Genomic DNA, 19,258 nt, shown 5'->3' on the forward strand with positions numbered 1-19,258 from the left:
TTTAAATTATTGTTGATAAATATAAGTACCTAATAGGTAAAATGATTGATAAGTTGTACTTGAATTATATAAATATTTATTATTCATAGCGTTTATCTGTATAAATTGGTAAATGTTAATACTCGATACTACACATTTTATTACCTTCGAAAATTATGATTGCTTCACTACATACTCTCTCCGTTATTTTTTACTAACCCGTTTTGACTTTTACACTATTCACCACTCCTCCTTTAACCGTCTTTTGTGAATAATACTCCCTTCATTTTAAAATTGGAGTACTTGCTCCATTTCTCCTTGCAAATTCTAACAATTGGAGTACTTGCTTCATTTCTTCATTTGCACGTATGCCAATGCAATATTAATTATTAATAAGTGTAAATTCTAACAATTGAAAATTAATAATTTATTCATTGCAACGATTCCAACAAATACTCAGCCACAAGACTATATTTTTTCTTATGTATAAATCACAAATATAAAGTCAGATAAATGAATAAGTGCAAAAAATAGAAATGGAGCAAGTATTTAAGAATGAAGGGAGTATGTAAGAAAAAACATATTTATGTGAGATCTTTTTAAATTCGTTACAACAAGTAATATCATAATATATAACGTAAACTTGTATAATTTTTATTTATGGAAAATTAAAATTATTGAACGTTGAAGTTTTGTATTGACAAACGTGATATAAGAAACAGGTCTAAGTGAAAAAGAAAAGAGAAAGTATATATATTGCAAGGCCGGGAGCCAGTGTAGAATGTTATACGAAGAAAAATGAGTTGAACTTATCTTCTAAATTTGTTTGAACTTACCTTATTAAAATTTATTATTTTATATTGTTGTAATACCTATACTTGTATAAGCAAGTAACAAGCATAAGGTGAAGAAAAATGAGTCTATGTTAAAATTCCATAATATTGCCGAAATTAGGTAAAGAAAATAAGCAAATTCTTTTATTCTAATTGCTTACTTTTAAAAATGTGACTTATCTAAGGGGTGTTAATTTTAACAGATACAAAGAAAAGAAGAGAAAGTGATTTAACCCAAACTTTGCATCATTCAATATGGATCATAAAGTGTTGAGCATTATTTGAAGAACATAAAAGGAGACACAGGAGCCATGTTTCTCAACATACTATTTGGAGAATTGACATTTCATCATTCAAAAGCCAATGCTAACGGAAACAAAGAAATTTGGAATAATCAACTACTTATATATTTATGTATGCCCCAGAAATTGAGCAGGGGCAATATATTTTACCTTTTTAATCATGAAAAGTTATTAGTGAAAAAATTGTAAAATTGTTTACCTTGTTAATTATTAACTAGTGTGAAATTCGAAATCTTAAAAAATCATGAAATTTAAAGTTTAACGCTCTTTTTAATTGTCTATATAAAATGACATATATGATTTATAAATGTCATTTTCTTTTACATTTGCAGAGCGAGTATATTTTTTTATGTCTTTATCATGTTACGTTTTTGCGGTCTTGCGGATACTTGATAATATGAAGTTATGAACACATTTTAATTTAATAAATACTTGTATTATATAGATACCATACGAGTATACGAGTATATCTTAATAATGTCTAAATTAATTATATATGTTGTGTAGACTAGTCATAAGTAATTGAGAATATATTGCATTTTTTTCCCACTACCTAGATATGTACTTTATTTCGCACATGATAAAGTATAGTTTTAGTGATACGTACGTTCTTATAAAATAAGATTTATAACGCTTGTCATAGTTATGTAAGACAAATTAAGATTCAACTTATAAAAGCAAATCAAGCAATTTCCTATAGTTTATACTATTTGTCACTGTTAAAATACGATGGTCAAAGATATAAGGATTATGCATATCTAATATTTGGACTTCATTAACATAATAACAAAATTGCTATGCCAAACCTCAATAAACTCCCAACTAATAACTGAAAATGACATTGTATCTAGCCCCTTGGAAAAAGTTCAATGTATGAGAATGATCAAAATGTATACAAGTACATGTGAATTATCATTATAATGTATAGCAATTATTATTAGATGCGATCAAGAGCATCTACGTACTTATAAGTGATGGTAACAATTTGGCCTTGGTGGCAATAAGTACGAATAAACTCGATCTCATGTTTCTCATCTTTAGATTATCTCATAAGACATGCGAAGCATAAGCTAGTTATCATTTTATCTACACCATGCTAGATTATGTTAACATTATAATTAATTAATTTCTTAATTAATCTTGCATAAATTATAGCCCAAGCTATAAAATTTACACCATTAAACAAGTCTCCAAGCTAATTATCATAATTCATAGCTGAGCACTTTCTTTTGTTAGTATGTATATATAATATGCAGTTTCTTTTGACAAATGTTGCGTCTACAACAATCATTTCATAAGGTATATACAGCTAAACCCTAAGAACTAACAAATAAATATTTTTTGACCACATAACTAATAATGAGCTTGTTTATTTATTAATTTTATAGTGTGCATGCTTATTAAAGAGAGTAATTAAGTAGCATGTGAGAGTTTAGCGCTTATTAATGGCTAATTTAAACTCTATGAGAGAAAGTAATAACTTTTAATGATGAATACTTAGGTTTTAAGTATTCCCAAAGTTTGGTATGTCTCAAATAACGACGGCTTCTCATTTTCACACACTAGCTAAGATCATGGTGCTTGGTTTATGATAATGTTTTAATTGGCCTGCAAAAGCTTGAAATCAGTACACCCTTTGCTAATATAATTGGCCATAATTTTTCTTTATTTATTATGAACATAATTAGCTAGGGATGTCAACGAATTGAACCTATTAGAGTCAAGTACTTCTTATTAGTTTGTTCGAGCTGAGCTTAACAAGAAAAAAATGACCTATAACTCGAGCCAAACTAAACTAAGCTTTATTTCTCTAATTCAATCTACCATGTGACCATGCATAATTTTTATGTTGGTAAGAAGGGGGCTCATTTGCTTTATGTTTTTTTGTTGGTTAGAAGGGGCTCATTTGAGGGGGGAGATAAGGGAAATCCCTTGAATGAGTCCCATGAGGCTTGATCCCTAAACCTCAGCGATACGAGGTGAGAGCGATGCCACTATTTCATCACCTCAACCTCTGTAACCATGCATAATATTTCGTCCAAATTACTTCAATATTGACAAATGCATCACTCGAATTATTACTAGTATTTTTTTTTTTTTGAAAGAAATTATTACTAGTATTTAAAAATGAAGAGATCATAAGATGGATATTACACAGCTCATGGACACAAAGTGTGCTTGCGTAATATAATGAGAGAAGGTAATAACGATCCCAAGGCAAAGGTGGAAGGCCATGAAGTAACTCAAAAGATACAATATATGGGCACATACATGTATGTGTATTCATTTCATAACAAAAGCTAAAATTTATTCGTACTACATTGGGCCATTGGGAGAAACACAACATGCATATTTACAGATACAGTAAAAAAAAAAAAAAAAAAAAAAAAAAAAAAAAAGATTATAGGATATCATAGCTGAATTCATCCTTTTTCTTCTTTCACCCAAAAAAAAAAAAAAAAAATCTGTATAATGTCATTATCTAATTTTCTGACAAAATCACTTCTCATGTTGGATTTTTGTCGGGTCTTTTTTTGGCCCATTTTTGCACTTACACCCACCCACGTGCGCTGCGTTTCTTTTTCTTTTTTTTTTTTTTTTTTTTTAAATTTTTTTTTTTAATAAAAAAAACTTTAATTTAAGATTCACGTGGTAACCAATGTTTGAGTCAATTTCTGCTGCTTGTTGCAGTAGGCACCTATCCCAATGGGCCTATTTTTCTAAATTTTTTTATGGGTTTAATGGGCTTGTGTGCAGTCCTGAATCTAATTGGTTGGAAAATTGCCCCATAGTTTATTTTTTGTTTTTACATTGATTGACATTCCCTAATAAACATGTTCCTAACACATTCTCCTGTAAAAAAAAAAAAAAAAAAAAACAAAAAACAAAAAAAAAAATACTTAAATATGGCTACCAGCCTAGCCTACCATTATGAGAGTTACTTCATTAGTGTTACAGGGGTTGTTTCGTTAGTGTTAGGCCCTGTTCTTTAGAGTTGCTCTGCTCTGCTCTGTCCTGCTCTGCACTGCTATGCTGAAATCTGCTTTGCTCTGTTCTACTCTGCTCCGCAATGTGTGGAAGTCTAACCCTGCTCTGTTAAAATCTGCTCTGCTCTGTTCTGTTCTGTCCTGCACTGCCTGAAAGCTCAAAAGAGCAGAGCCTTATAAAGGTAATTTGGTCAATGTTATAAGGGGTTATTTTGTTCTTTAACAAGCAGCCACACCACGGCATCATGGTATGGCCGGCCACACACAAAGCACGCTATTTTCCTATTCCTAAATATTTTTCAAAACTTGGGGCAGTTGTACTTTGATTTGTCATTACAAAACGAAAACAGTTTGTATTTATCAAATTAGGAAAGATTCCATATAATTCTAGTATAACGAAATTTACAATCTCCAACACATGATCATTATGTTGATACTCCATCTTCATAATATTAGGATAGAGTAATTTACAGACTGACACGATCACTATGTCAATACTCCGTCTTCATAACCTTGGCCCCGACTAGATAGAGGTACATATTATTCCTTGGTGAAATACTAAATTCACCATTCATATTTAACAACATTTTTCATACGAAATTTGTCCAACACTGCTATCCACATCGCTTAAGCTCATCTCAACGCGGAAACTTTACACGCAATACAGTTTATTCTAGTCTTTTGAAATCCACCAAGTTTGCAAATGAATGCAGTATTCACCTTCTCAAAGTTGTTTGTCATCTGTTCATATCCCATCATGCCATAAAGATCAAGATCTTTGTACATCCACCAACTGGTAAAGATCCCCTCGGCGTTGCTTCTCCAATGGGAGATTAGTCCTATCATTCAGAGTCAACGAATTACAGACCAAAAAACAGGAAGCAAATTGACATTAATAAACTGTTAATGTTCTATGGCCAACTTATTTTCACCTTCGGAGTTCAATTGATGAGTAATCGATGTCAGCTATTATGATCTCTTCACCGTGTTCTGTTGTGGCCAAGATTTCTCCAAACTGCCAAATGACTTTTCAGTTCAGCAATATAACATGCAACATTACAAGAATCTACCACTTTCTAAAGTACTTCAGAAGAAGCTAAGTAGACCTCAGTTGTTCTCATGATGCCTAAGGAAAAATCTGATCTCTCAGGATTCATTGAGAGAGCATGGTATAAATCTGTGAGCCATTCCTCCAAGAAATGTTCTTTAACAGTATAAATTTGGCATAGGTATCTCCTATGGTAAAATGTGAATTACTTTTGATGACTAAATGTACAGCGTATGATGTAAACTAACTTTTGTAAGAAACAGCATGAAAAGAAAGCAATCACAATCATGGTGAGGATTTTGATAATGCAGGGATTTAGGAAGAGTGACAATATCATAACTCAGCCCCTAAAGAAAGATGTATTACCTTTTGAAAAATAATGTCCTACTTATTTGCTGAAAGAGTTGCAGTTCTAATCAAAGGCCATGTATAAGCAAAAAGTCTTTTAAGGATCTAAATCCTATGTGTACAGCTAAAAAAATGTTTTCAACTTCAAGAGTCTTTTAAGTTTAGTTATGTCACCAGATAGAGAAAGGTTGAAGCTGACAATCTTGGAGGGCTTCACAGAGTTCAATCTCCCGATAAAAAGGTGTATTATGTGAGTCCTATGCTATATCACACCCTTCTTAACATTGCCTAACCCACCCCCACCCCCCGGGCTCTTTTTGTGTGGAGAATTCCCATCAAGTCATTGGATTTTCAGAGGCATAGGGCTGTCTGTTATTGTCTTCATGATTTTTGGTGCTTCTGCAGTTCTGTGTTCACCACTCCACCAGAGCATGAGAGAGAAAATACATAAACATCTAAGCTGAGATAATCTAGGTTAAGTGCAGAACAAGTGGGATTTGCACAAGTGGAATACTCACAGGTCCAACAAGTGTCGAGTGACCCCAAGCGACATAACCAGCACCAGCATCACGTGCAGGAGAGCAAGTAGCTACATATAACTGGTATTTGCAAGAAGAAAACACATGTTAGCCAACAGAAAGACGCCAATAACTCTACTAAGCTAGCATAAAACATGCATTGGAAGCTTCCAGTAGCATTATGCTACCCTGGAGACTTCACCAATTAGACCCAAAGTTCAGTATGTTCTTCATTGACTCTTCACTAGAGATAATTTCTGCATTTAGTATTCTATAACATGTATGTCATAATAAAGCTAGCAAACACCCCCCCACCCCCCACAACCCCACAGACACACACACACACACTCTTCCCCTGCCTTCTTCTCTCTCTCTTTGAGCTGGGATGGGAAATTGATCCTTCAGAGCAACATTTGGAAAGAAAAGACTAAATACAGTATCAACAAATATTTTTTGTTCAATAATTTCTTAAAGACACCCCGTATGCTGTAGACAAGGATAATGTTTAAGGTTTTAAGAAGTAGTAGATTCCTTTCCCTACAGCACCTCTTGTCAGGACTATGATAGGCTTGGCAACATGTTCACAAGGTTGTATTCACTACCATTACGTCAAACTTCAGACTTGACAAGGATTGTTTATAGAAAAAGTGAAAAGTAAAAAAATCCATACACAGTAAAATGTCATGCAGCAAATGAATATTGATGCTAAGCTGATGGATGCTAAGCTCATGCATCAGCTTAAGCTGAAAAATATAGGTCCTGAAGTTACCTGATTATCAACAGCCCTGCAAAAAGAAGAGACAATGCATTCTTAAGAATTCAATCGGAAATCAGTAGGTGAAGTTAAAAAAAGAACAATAATAATACTCCAACAATATACTGCCATAAAAGCTTGAATCATATACTAGATTAAAGAAATCCAAAAGAAATACGAGCTTCATTGTGATTGATATTAAACAATATTGCTAAAACCAAACAGAAAGATGAAAGTGCATGAATAACATGTAGAAACAAACTCCAGAGTCCAGACGTAATCTATAAAGTAATGTACAATGTTTAGTCAAAAAGTAGCATTGGTCAATCAGTCGCCTAAAACAAGCAACTCAGGGCCTCAGGGGTTCATTTCATATTCAGCAGAGGACAATAAGTTTTAATTATAGTATGCATATGCATCAGCAAACATGTAGCCATAGCAGAATTTTCACGATAGTCAATGAATTGACTGTTCAGGGATTACTACAGGGAAGATACAGAGGATAGTTTATAAATGGTCAAGGCATTTTTCCAGCTTACTTCCAAGCTACTAAGTTGTTCCAACAACCCAACCAAGACCCCCAATAAAGACTAAATAAGTACTATATAACTATATATTTGGGTCCTTATGTGATGAATTTATAATATTTAAGAAAACAAACGGCAAACAGATTTTCTTCATCACAAGCTTTATTGATCATGGAGAGGTTAAACGAGGAAGAGGGAGACCGAAAATGACTTGGTTGGAAGGAGTTAGGAAGGATATGAAGCTTATGGATTCACATGAGAATGAGATATTTGATCGTAAGGGATGGAGGAGGAAGATTATTGTGGATGACTATACGGAATAATCACTTTTGGTTCTTGTAGCTAACCTCACTTATGGGATTAAGGCTTTGATTGATTGGTATCATTTAACAAGCCAAACATGTAACATTGGACATTTTAATGAGCCATTTGTACCAGATAAACCAACATTTTTTGTGAGAATAAAGACTTAACAGATCTGTTATTAGTCCATTGTCCCAAAGAACATGTTTTTGTGAGAATTGACTCAGAACAGAGCCACTCAGCCACATACTTGCCTTAAGCAGGGCTGTCAAACTACTTAATTTTGAGAGCAAAAGGAAACTATCAAAGAATCTTGGGAGCTTGAAGAAGTTTTCTACCCAACTATCCAATTTAACTACTATTATTATTAATCAACAAGTATACACAGAATTATGAGACAAAAAAATAGAAACTCTTCATCTTCTACATATTCTCCTCATGAATTAGACTCCATGAAAAATATAGCTCATGTATTCCTTTCGAGGCAGTTGTAAGTTAAGAATCCATGCTTGCCTACTTTGGCATCCCTACTTTTTATAATATATGTATCTCCATACGTCACTCATCATACTTTCTTGATTACACAATTTACTCTGGCCATATCCTAGCAGATTCATGTTTCAAAGATAACGCTGTTCTATTGCAATAATTCGGCAATGTTCAATGAATATCATCAATAAGAGAGATAAAACTTAAAAACAACTCAGTTTACAAATCTTTAATTCCTAAATCTTAGCAGTTTGAAAACAATATTAGTGAGATAATTCATGAAATCCATTTATTAACATCGGCTGAAACAGATACAGCAATTGTAATGCATTAATTGGAAAAGAAGAATAATTCAATTTGGGTAATCACAGTTGATGAACACTACCTTGCCCTCTGAAGCAATTCCCAGTGCAGCGGTCCAGTAGTCATGTTAAACGCTCCAGGATAGCACAGCAAATGAGCTCCTATTATGGAAACAAGTGAAGTTTAACCACAACTTATCAACTAAGAATACAACATATCTAAGCCCAACACAGTTTCAATACTCCTGATAAGACAAACACTCCTGCATTTTAGTTCATAATAAAAGGATGGTTTAAGTATTCAACATTGGGGAAATGGAAAACTTTGCAATTCTTGTAAATTCAAGCAATATCTGTTACTAGCTAAACATCAAGATACCAAGAGAGACTTACAATTACAAAGACATCACAAGCAAGGTGTAAAAGAAAAATATCCTACAAAGTGTTTGCAAAGAAAACTAGCAAACAGTATTAAAGAAGTAGATACAAGTCAATGTTGATGAAAATAAACATTGAAAATAAGACTAGAGGGGAGCTAATAAACAAATGTGGACATGCAGATCCATTATAGTTACAGAAGTAAATACCTCTTGCAGCATATAGAATTGCCAATTCTTGAAAACGAATGTCATAACAGATGCCTATTCCAATACGTCCAACTTCTGGAAAATAAAAATGAGACATCATGTATCACACGGAATTTTTTTTGCAAAACAGAAAACAGTACATTGCGAAAATTTCAATGACAAACATGACCATTATACTAGCAATGTTCATAGATAAATTCCAGCCAAAGGTCCTCCCTTTGAGTGAATATAGCAGAATTAAATCTAGTAAGTTCGATTATTGCTAAAATCAGACTCCCATAATAAATGATACCAATAAAATGCTTACAGAGTTGAAATAAACAAAAGATAATTCCTCAGCATCAACTATCATGTATGATGAATCAAATATCCATAAGAAAGAACATTCATGAGGATAATAAAGTAAATTACTGGTCTTATCTGTCCTTTTTCATACATATAGCCTCCTTTACAAACAAAGTATAAGCTTGTCATATACACTGGATGACTGGAATGTGTAAATTTCTTTTTCATACGTAAATTGTATTTCAATTGGACTTGAAATCAACCAGTAAGGCAGTGATCCTATTCTCTTTCTATTGCTTTCAAAAGATTCTGGGAGGCACAGATTACAAAATTAAGCTTCTCCTCCAAATTGGTATAAATTGGTTCTTAATCATAGAATCTTAATTTTGACAACCTTGATATAATATAGAGGGTAGGGGGGAGGAAGCTGGGCGAGTAAAAAAAAAAAAACTTGTTACAAACTAGTTCTATGACCCTCAAAACCAAAAGCAAACCCTCTGCCAATATAGGGCTGACAAAGCATGCGATGGAAAACAGTAACTTAAATATGAATGCACCAAATAAACACAGCTGAATGATGGAGCTGTTTAAAATCTTAATTAAATCAACTTTGAGCACCATATCAGCATATCCCACAAAAATAGAAAGTAAAAAATCAAACAAATTATCCCTTGTAGACAGCAAAGGACTCATAGGAACAGGATTGAATCCCTGTCCATAGTGTGGGCACGAGAGATAAACCACCATAAAAACTCCCATACAAAGGACGACATAGGGGGTTTTACATCAAACCTGTATCTACAACTGTAGGAGTCTCTCCTGCTGTAAGAGTTTGTGATTCCTTGAAAGTGATCTTTCCAGGAATATCAATATCAAATAGGTGTATCTGTAGTCAGAAAAGTTATGTTCAGAAATACGGTCCATTCAAACAACAGAAGCAAGGGAAGGGAGTGGCATACCTTCCTATGTTTAGCAATTAGCTTTCCATCAGTATCAAAAATGCAGCATGTATTATACAATCGGTCCCCAACACGTTCTGGAATGGATCCCCCAACTATTGTGACCTTCAAGGCGCGAGAAACTTCAGAAAGCATTGCTGTCGAAGGAGATGCATTGTTACCAGCTTCAATATCTTCAGCATATTCAGGAAAACTAGCATTTGAATATGGACTATTCCAAATCTCCTGAATTGATACAAATATCAATATCATCATGAAGTCTAATAGCCATTTCCCATCAAGAACACACACACATGGGTTATTAAGATCAAAGCATTCAACAGTCCATTGTGAATGATACTAAATCTTCTAAAACAAAATAATGCTAAACCATGCATGAAGAATTCCTTTATTGTTTTCAAGTCTGCCCCAATCTAGGTCAGCTCATTCACCCTCCAGGTCACCTTTTGTGTGAATATACTCTTTGTTCCTTAAGTCATCTTGCATAAGTCTACCATTATCTTGCTATATCTTCTCCCTCTTTCCTAACTCTTATTTGCCTACATTATTTGTGTCATTTTAATTTATATTTCTACTAATTTATTTCATAGTGCTATCAAACTGACATCATCATGATTGAAGTGTTATTATTATGATTAGCAGTAGCACAACTGAAATTGACACTTCTACTATTGCAGTTACATTATATCCACAAATATAAGTTCTTTTATACCCTTTGAGGCACAACTTTAAGCATAATTTACCTGATTATATACGAAGTATACAAAACTATGCAAATCACATACTCCCTACTCCCTACCATCATATACAATTTCATACAAGATAGTGATCACTAGCTTTAGTAGGACAACAAGACAATGAGTGATATCTTTATTTATGGAAAATTCAATTGATTTGATGCCACAACTGTCCCCTAGATCAGTAAGTTACAGCACAGAGATATCCACTTAATTAAGCAGCAGATAAATCCTCTAAAGAAAGAAGTAATTCATAGGCCAAATTGAACCCAAAATTTCAACTTCCAATTTTCTTATAAAAACTCAACCAACTTTCCTCAACATGCTACTATGTCAGCAATTCCAAAACGATATACATCCGTACACCTTAAAATTGAAAATCCTAGAGGACAAGGTACAGCATGGCCATAAGAATTTCTAATTTGATTGCATATAATTTCCTGACAATCCAACTCCAAAAGGAATTTATCACAGAATATCCACAATGTACACATCCTATGATCCTATTGCCCGAAATTCCACTCTCCCTCCCTAGAGAATTCTGTTTCAACGTCGCCTAAAATTCTTCTAATGATCATATATACTTCTACTTACTCCCTGATTTCAGTTCAAATTTTCAAAAATGATAACCTCCCAATTGCAGCATAATTCAGCCGGTAAATCTATCCTATGAATCTATTAGCAATTTCAACACTATACTTGCTGGACAAATAGCATAACACTTAATAAACCCAGCCAAATATAGCAATAATTGCTTCCTAAAACCCAATTTATAATTCAAAAAAACCATAACACAACAAAAATGAAGATTAATATCGACTAATTTATGGAAATGATCAAACAATTTAACAATTGCAACCGACAAAAACCGGCAAATGCAACGATTAGCAAACTTACAGGCAACACAACAAGCTTGGCACCCTTTTGAGCAGCATCCTCAATCGCCTTCTTAGCATGAGCAATATTCCTCTCTTTATCTGCTGTTACAGAAAGCTGACAAAGCCCAATTTTATACTGCCCACCAAAAATTTCACAGAAATTAGTAAACCCCATATATTAAAACAAAATACCCACTTCAAATTAACAACAATTAATCAGAAAAATGCCCCAAAAATTTCTAAAATTAGAAAAAGGTACGACCTTGGTGATTGGAGGAGTGGGCAATTGAAGAGCAGGAGGAACCCTAGCTTGTTCAGGCTTGAAAGAGGAAGACATTATTGTTGAAAAGCTTGAATTTCTGTGCTTTAATGGCGGCAGATTGCCTCTGATTGCTCTGTTGAAGATGGATGAAGAAGAGGAATGAAGAGGAGTTTTGGTTGATTGGAATTTGGAGAGAGAAATTGAGTAGGAATTGAGAAACTTAGTGTTGAATATTGTTCTTCCTACAATGTTCATTTCATTTGGTAATCTTTTGTTTAGTGATACCGAACTTGGTTGACGCTAGAAATTGGATACCCTCTTAAAAATTGAAACTTGACAATTTGACAGTCACGGTGGGAACTTATATGGTGAATCTTATAATCTGTTTTTGTTTAACTTGACTTCAATTGCCATCAATTACTCGCCCTATTAAAATTGTTGACGTATTAAATTAGAACTTTAAAATATGCATTACATGTATATAGATCTAGTAAATAGAATAAGCTTAGAAAATTCCGAAATTCTGAACCAATAGTTTTGATATACTGAAATGAGTTTTGTCGCATTCACAATTACTCGCACTTTTAGAAGAGTTGACGTACTAAATTAGAAATTTAAAATAGATCTAGTGAATAGAATAAGCTTAGAAAATTCCAAAACTCTGAACCAATAATTTCGATATAGTGAAATGAGTTTTGTCACATTCACAAATTGAAGTTTTTAGTTGCTACACTAATATGAGATTAATTAAGATAAGTTTAATTAAAATTAAGTAAAAAAAATACAATTAACATAGATTTTACATCAATTGAAATAATTTATACCAACTTTGCACTCTTATAATAGAAATAAAATTGACCATGACACATTAGATGATTTGTAGCATGGTCACTGAATTTTCTCATTACTAACTTTGTCTCATGAGAAAATACAAGTTTATCAGTCTCATAAACTTGGAATGCAAATCAAAGGGTATTAGGGTAATTTTGTGAAATTTGGGGAAACTTTGCATTCTTTTCACCCTTTTCTTCCTCTACCCTCCATTTCCAGAATACAAAACCACTTTCTTCCTCCACACCAACGCCACCATAGTTTAAGGCATTTCAAAATGCCGCCACAAATGAAAGGCTTTCCCTAAGGGATTGATATGACTCTAATTTACACTCTTTTCTAATAGGGTGTTTTTTTATTTCGCTGCGAAACGACCATTGTTGAGGAAGAAGAAGAAGAGGACGAAGATGTATGGGGAGATATGGAAAACGGGCTGACAGCGCATAAAAGGCCGATATCATATCCGGCTATGGATCCTCAACAACTACCGAACATATCGGCATCCATGCATAAGGCAGATATGTGGATTAGTGATCAGGCACGTGGCAACAACACTTTGACACATGACACAAGGTACTTTGCATGCCATGCAGCCACTTGTCATCTGGAAGGATTATAAATAGTCAATCTTAATCCCATAATCAAGGTAGCATTTATTACTCTCTCTCTCTCTCTACTTTCTCTCTCTACATAACTTCTTATCTCTTTCTTAAACACTTTCTAACTTTATCATTGGAGCGGTTTTCCCCAGATCACCCCGGGGTAAGCTAACCTCTGCTCTCTGTGTAGGTTCTCATCTGGACAATAGGAGCTTCACGGATCTTGGACTCGGACTTTCGGGTTATCGGATCCTAACCGAAACAGAAGGGGAGGCATTTTGTGGATTTGATCGAGGGAAAGCAGAGAGATGGTGGTGGTTTGCAGGCCCGTCCCTTAGGGAGGGCAATAGGTGCGCCAGGGCCCAACGGAAGGAGGCCCAAATTTACAATAAGCCAGATTTATTAAAAAAAGAAAATATCTTAATTAATGATACTACTACCTACGCATGCTTTTTCTCCAGTTTTCCATCGGTTCATATTCCCAATTCCCAAATCTCAAGTTTTCAACTTCCAATTCCTATATTCATTCCTAATTAATTTCTCGAAAATATTTTAATTTCCAAAGATTTATCAATTACGATTATTCAACTTCCCTTCCTAAATAATCTCTCCTCAGTCAAAATCAATTGATATCTTATTCCCGTTTTTTTTAAACCACATTAATACCCTAAAACTGCTCTAATTCAATAAGCAAATAGTCTTCTTCTTTAATTTTCAATGGATTTCGCCTCACATTATTCACCTATAAATAATCCTCCATCCAATTATTCTACATCTTTATTCAATTTTCTTACTCTTTGTTTTGATTTAAACACTTGTAATGGGTATTACAGTGGACGAAAATTATTGAAAACGTTTTTGAGGTCATTAATGTCACTTAACGGTTTAGCTATTTTATGTATTGAGAAAAATATGTTAGAGCATATAGATGTCAACAATATTATTGGTGATTTTGCATCTAGAAATGCTCGTGGGCCTGGGTGGTTGTGATGGGTTTTGGGTTGTGGTGGTTGTGATGGGTTTCTGGTTGTGGTGTATGTGGTGATGGTGGACTAGGAGGTGGCTAAGGGGTAGTAATATGATTTTCATTCCTTTCGAGTATTAATAATGATGCATATGACATTAGGTAATAAGGAAGGGGTGAGATTCGATCCAAGGATCTTCTGAAATTGGGAGGGAAGCTCTAACCAGTTAAGCTATCCCTCACTCTCATATTATATTTTTTTTTATGTATTAATGTTGTTATCAATTTTAACCAAATAAATAAAATTAAATCGTCGTTTTTATATATTTATTGATATTGTTAATAAATAAAAATAAAGTGGAGTAAATATTTCGATTAGATAAATTAATTTTATATTTATTGATATTGTTAATAAATAAAAATAAAGTGGAGTAAATATTTCGATTAGATAAATTAATTTTATATTTAATTTAACATTTGTATGAAAGCTATTAGGTACCTTTCGCATGTAAGAACGAGGTAGTTTATTTAGTTTGTAAAATGGCGGTTATTTACGAAGAGACACATACATTTCAACAGAAATAACTACCATCTCCCGCCATTCCCTACAAATATCTCACTCTCCTCCAATTTTCCTTTATTAATTGTTAATACATACTTCCATTTTTGTGCATGCCCTAAAATTTATCCACTACATCCGCATATACTCCTACAAACTTACACTCCAACAAACCATATGGATCCTTATAAGCATGAACCTAACCCGACGGACGGTCCCGAGCACTCGAACCCGCCTGTAGCACCTATTGATGATGATGGTGATGCCTTTTGGAGTATGATTGATTCTTGGGTGAACGACCCCGTACCGTTACAAGAAATGCCGTTTGTTCAAAGTGATGATCATCACCAAAGTGTTGGATTCGACGGCGGTGATTTGAGTATCCAGGGAATGCAACAAGGGGTTGGGATAGAGGATAATGCCCCTCAAGAACAACAACAACAACAAGAAGAAGAAGATCAATTGCCATTGCCATTGCAAGTAGTGGGGCCTATTGATCCTAATAATCATGATCCTTGTGCTTTTTGTCTTGTGCTTAGAATAATTAGGTTTACAAATGGTATTGATTTTTATTATTATTATTATTATTATTATTTATTTCATTTACTAAGTATTATTTTTTTAACACTATAAAAATGACATTTGTTTGTTGGCTTAATCTTTGATTTATTTATTAATTTTTTTTTTTCATGATCCATTTATATATTCATGTTAAACATCGTTCTTAAAAAGTGCTTTTTGCTTAGGGTAAGCAAGAGTTTGTAGAATTATATTCTGTTTATTAATTGATTATAAGTTTAGTTTCATTTATGAATGTCGTAGATGCCAAATAATTTTACATGTATTCAAATGGGTGTATATTGTAACTTTGAGGATGACGATATTATTGAAGAGATGTACATTATATTTTAATAAGTTATAGTAACACATTTTCTTTTGAGTAATTGTTACAAATTGTTGGTATTGATATTAAGGTATATTACAACTCCTCGGTCTTTTGTCAAAAAAAAAAAAAAAAAAGGAAACTCCTCAGTCAATTGTTTTTAATTTTTTTTAGTAAGAAAGAATACTGTAATTTAAATTCACGCGATAATTTTGCAATAAACTATATTAAGTTATTAGGTATGGTGGTAATTAAAATTTAGGTTTTTGTTGAATATGTTTATGTACTTTTGATTCTCTCTTTCTCATGTTATAATTTCTATCTTATTAATTAAATGTGGTAATTTCTTGTGTTACAAGGCACTTATACTACCAGGCTTGACATCCATGGGAATGTGGGTTCTATATATCATGCTTTTTACTTCAATGACGGGGTACCACTTTCTGGTGATCACATGGGAAATAATCAATTTCTTGAGTAAGTTAACAATTTAATCTCGATTATGTATGCAATATGTTAGTCACCCAAATTTTTATACTCGTATTTTTATTTTTTATTGCTGGTGGTTTTGAGGGGCTATTTTTATTGTTATACATGGTTTTGTGGTTAAATTTTAAACACACTTATTATTATTATTATATATTTGTCTTTCTTTTATACCATGTTATTAAATTTGGATTATGATGCTAATTATATTTATTTGTGCCTTCTGATTCAGTTTTAGCACGCGTTCCTTCGAGGACATAAGAGAGTATCTGAAAGGCTACATTGGCAATCATAGACAAAATGGATACATATTGTTGCAAGAACCTATTTCATTGTTTTATGAAGCCCTAAGCGTCGGCTTTGATTGGATTAATTTTGGAGGTCAGTGATTCGATTAATCATTTCTAATTACAACATTAAATAACACTCTCTCCTTTGTCGTACTAACTTTTCAACTTTGACTTTTAGTTTTACCAGTAGATACATGCATGTCGTTTACAATATTATCTTTAACTTTATACGTAGTAGTATATATACAATTAAAATTTATAGAAGTTGAACTCGAAGATGATAAAATATATATATCTAGACAAATTTGATTATGTACTACATTTTTTTTATATATAGGACATAGTAATATTTGTTTTATGTTATATAGTATTATTAATATTTTGTAAAAAATCATTAGTTGGCGGATCGTTCGTAGGAGGAGAGTCTTCTAACCCTTCAGGAATGGAGATGAATGATTCAGAAGAAGATAATCAACCATTGCCATTAATATACAGCAGGACTGAGCTTTCAATCCAGGTTGCATTAATCCTTTTTGCATTTTTTATTTTTTTTAACGTTATAATACGTACAATATATTGTGTCATCTTTATTACAAGTAACGTTTTTTAATTAAATTAATGATATAGCTTTATCTAATGTTTGTTCGAATGTTGTTTTTTTTTTGGATATGCTAAGGTAAACAGAGAGAACGTGTGAAGAATATGACACTTCAAGATTTTGCCATATACTTTGATAGGACTATAAATGATGCAAGTGTGGAATTACGCTTATGTGCCACTGTTATTAAAAAGAAACTTCGTTCTTTCGAGATTGATCGATGGCCTTATAGAAAGGTTAACCTCCGATATTTTAATTTTATGTTCAATTCATGTCCAATCACTAGGCGTATCATTTAGTTTTGAACACGTATCATTATAAATTTATATCAATCACACAAAAAGCTTTAAAACTTGAACGTTTTCTAATGCTTTCATCGATTATACTTACATTTTCTCGTATGCTATGTATTTTTTTTTTGTTCCGTTAATTGATGCAATATTAATGGTAGTGTTGTAGGTGAAAAGCTTACAAGGAAAGCTAACCAATTTAATAGGAAGAACAGGGGGTGAATACAATAGATTAATAAAAATGGGCCCTGAACGAGTTGAGACTGAGATTCAAAAGCTTCAGCAACGAATATCTGATATTCTTAGTGGGAGAAGGAAGCCTTAGAATACACTTTGTAGTGTAAATTGTGTAAATTGTACATAATATGATGAATTTATTTTGTTTATACATTATTTTTCTTGATAAGTAAGTAAATAAAGTGTATTAACATAATAAATATTTATTCGTTAAATAAAATAACATTATACTTGTATCTAAATTTTTGTTGACAAATTATATATATATTTTTTGTGCTCAATTAAATAATTTTATTTGACTGCATATAATTACCTAATCACATAATTTTAATTTATGTGTTCTCTAGCATATAAGATTTGATCAACTATTACCTAATCACATACTTCCTCCGTTTTCTTTTACTTGCAACACTTCCCTAAAAAGGGAATGTCACAATACTTAAACACACTATAAAAGGAAAGTTATTTTAGAGAAAAACTATATTATTTTCCTTATTTAAAGCACATGGTCCACTAAATTACACTCAAAACAACCACTCATCCCATTTAAAGTGTATTATTGTGTTGCATCTAAAAGAAAACGGAGGAAGTACATTCTAAAAAATCTCTCTGAGTAGGAAATTGGGGCTTAACTTGTATGGAGTAATTAAAGAAATTGTCAGTTATCTCTTGAATAGTTGTAGAGTTGATAATTTTAGTATATTATTATTTATGTTGTGATTGGGTATAAATTCTTAATTGAAACTGGTTTACACTAATTTATTGTGGTCCACTAATATTAGAGAAAACTAGGTTAGTACCGTGCGATACAAGATTTTAATAAAAAAAAAAATTACTTGTAAATGTATGTAATATAAATACTTTAAATAAAATATAAAGTATATGATATTAAATATTCTAATTAATTTCATAATTATAATAAAATTTTAAAAATGTTAGCATTCATTTTATATTCATTATAGAAATTTGAAGAATTAATAATAAGTGAAAATTTTAAACTCTACACTCTCTAATAAAATTTAGGAGATTGTTTTGTTAAATAAATCTATGTAGATTTTTCAAAAAAAAAAAAAAAAAAAATCTATGTAGAGGAAAAAAAGAGTTTGAATATGACCAATTAAATGTCAATTATTTTTATTCCATAGGAATAGAAATTGTGTATTCAATCAATTTAGTAAAGCTTTTTGAAAAATGTATAATTAATCAATCATTTCCAACGTTAGCTTTACCTTGAAAAATTATGTCAGTTGTAGTTTTGGAGGGATTTTTTATTTTTATTTTTTTTTTTTTTTACTTTTATAAGAAGCTGCCACGTGTATAGTTATGATATCACCAGTAAATCAAGGTCACTATGTTGAAATTATGAAATAAATCATAAAGGCCGCTATGTTCAGTTTAGAGTCATAACATCGTATTCAAATTT

The 19,258-nt window shown here is 32.4% G+C and overlaps 2 protein-coding genes across 2 annotated transcripts; one reads left to right on the forward strand and one right to left on the reverse strand.

Moving 5' to 3' along the window:
- Positions 1 to 4,434: 4,434 nt before the first annotated feature.
- Positions 4,435 to 12,430, reverse strand: LOC110705390 (omega-amidase, chloroplastic-like). Its single transcript, XM_021883239.1, has 10 exons — positions 12,099 to 12,430; positions 11,856 to 11,972; positions 10,222 to 10,446; positions 10,055 to 10,148; positions 8,978 to 9,052; positions 8,474 to 8,552; positions 6,785 to 6,800; positions 6,016 to 6,096; positions 5,034 to 5,116; positions 4,435 to 4,940 (listed from the first exon to the last, which is right to left on the reverse strand). Exons 1-10 carry the CDS (start codon positions 12,351 to 12,353, stop codon positions 4,871 to 4,873), a joined length of 1,095 nt encoding a protein of 364 aa, XP_021738931.1. The 5' UTR covers positions 12,354 to 12,430; the 3' UTR covers positions 4,435 to 4,870.
- A 2,939-nt stretch (positions 12,431 to 15,369) lies between these two features.
- On the forward strand, positions 15,370 to 17,923 carry LOC110705812. The gene is made up of 6 exons (XM_021883745.1): positions 15,370 to 15,610; positions 16,294 to 16,411; positions 16,653 to 16,801; positions 17,109 to 17,227; positions 17,395 to 17,544; positions 17,768 to 17,923. The coding sequence occupies exons 1-6, from the start codon at positions 15,370 to 15,372 to the stop codon at positions 17,921 to 17,923; spliced, it is 933 nt and encodes a 310-aa protein (XP_021739437.1).
- Positions 17,924 to 19,258: the final 1,335 nt, after the last annotated feature.

Source organism: Chenopodium quinoa, unplaced genomic scaffold, assembly GCF_001683475.1.
Source record: "Chenopodium quinoa cultivar QQ74 unplaced genomic scaffold, ASM168347v1, whole genome shotgun sequence".
Classification (NCBI taxonomy): domain Eukaryota; kingdom Viridiplantae; phylum Streptophyta; class Magnoliopsida; order Caryophyllales; family Amaranthaceae; genus Chenopodium; species Chenopodium quinoa.

Bases quoted from the DNA above. Each gene is read 5' to 3' on its own strand.
- LOC110705390 (XM_021883239.1), bottom strand. From the start codon at position 12,353: ATGAACATTGTAGGAAGAACAATATTCAACACTAAGTTTCTCAATTCC. The intron at 11,973-12,098 runs GTCGTACCTTTT...TTTGGTGGGCAG, and splicing joins CCACTCCTCCAATCACCAAG to TATAAAATTGGGCTTTGTCA. The intron at 5,117-6,015 runs GTGAGTATTCCA...GTCATTTGGCAG, and splicing joins ACTCGACACTTGTTGGACCT to TTTGGAGAAATCTTGGCCAC.
- LOC110705812 (XM_021883745.1), top strand. From the start codon at position 15,370: ATGCCGTTTGTTCAAAGTGATGATCATCACCAAAGTGTTGGATTCGAC. The intron at 16,802-17,108 runs GTCAGTGATTCG...AAAAATCATTAG, and splicing joins TGATTGGATTAATTTTGGAG to TTGGCGGATCGTTCGTAGGA. The intron at 17,228-17,394 runs GTTGCATTAATC...TAAGGTAAACAG, and splicing joins GGACTGAGCTTTCAATCCAG to AGAGAACGTGTGAAGAATAT.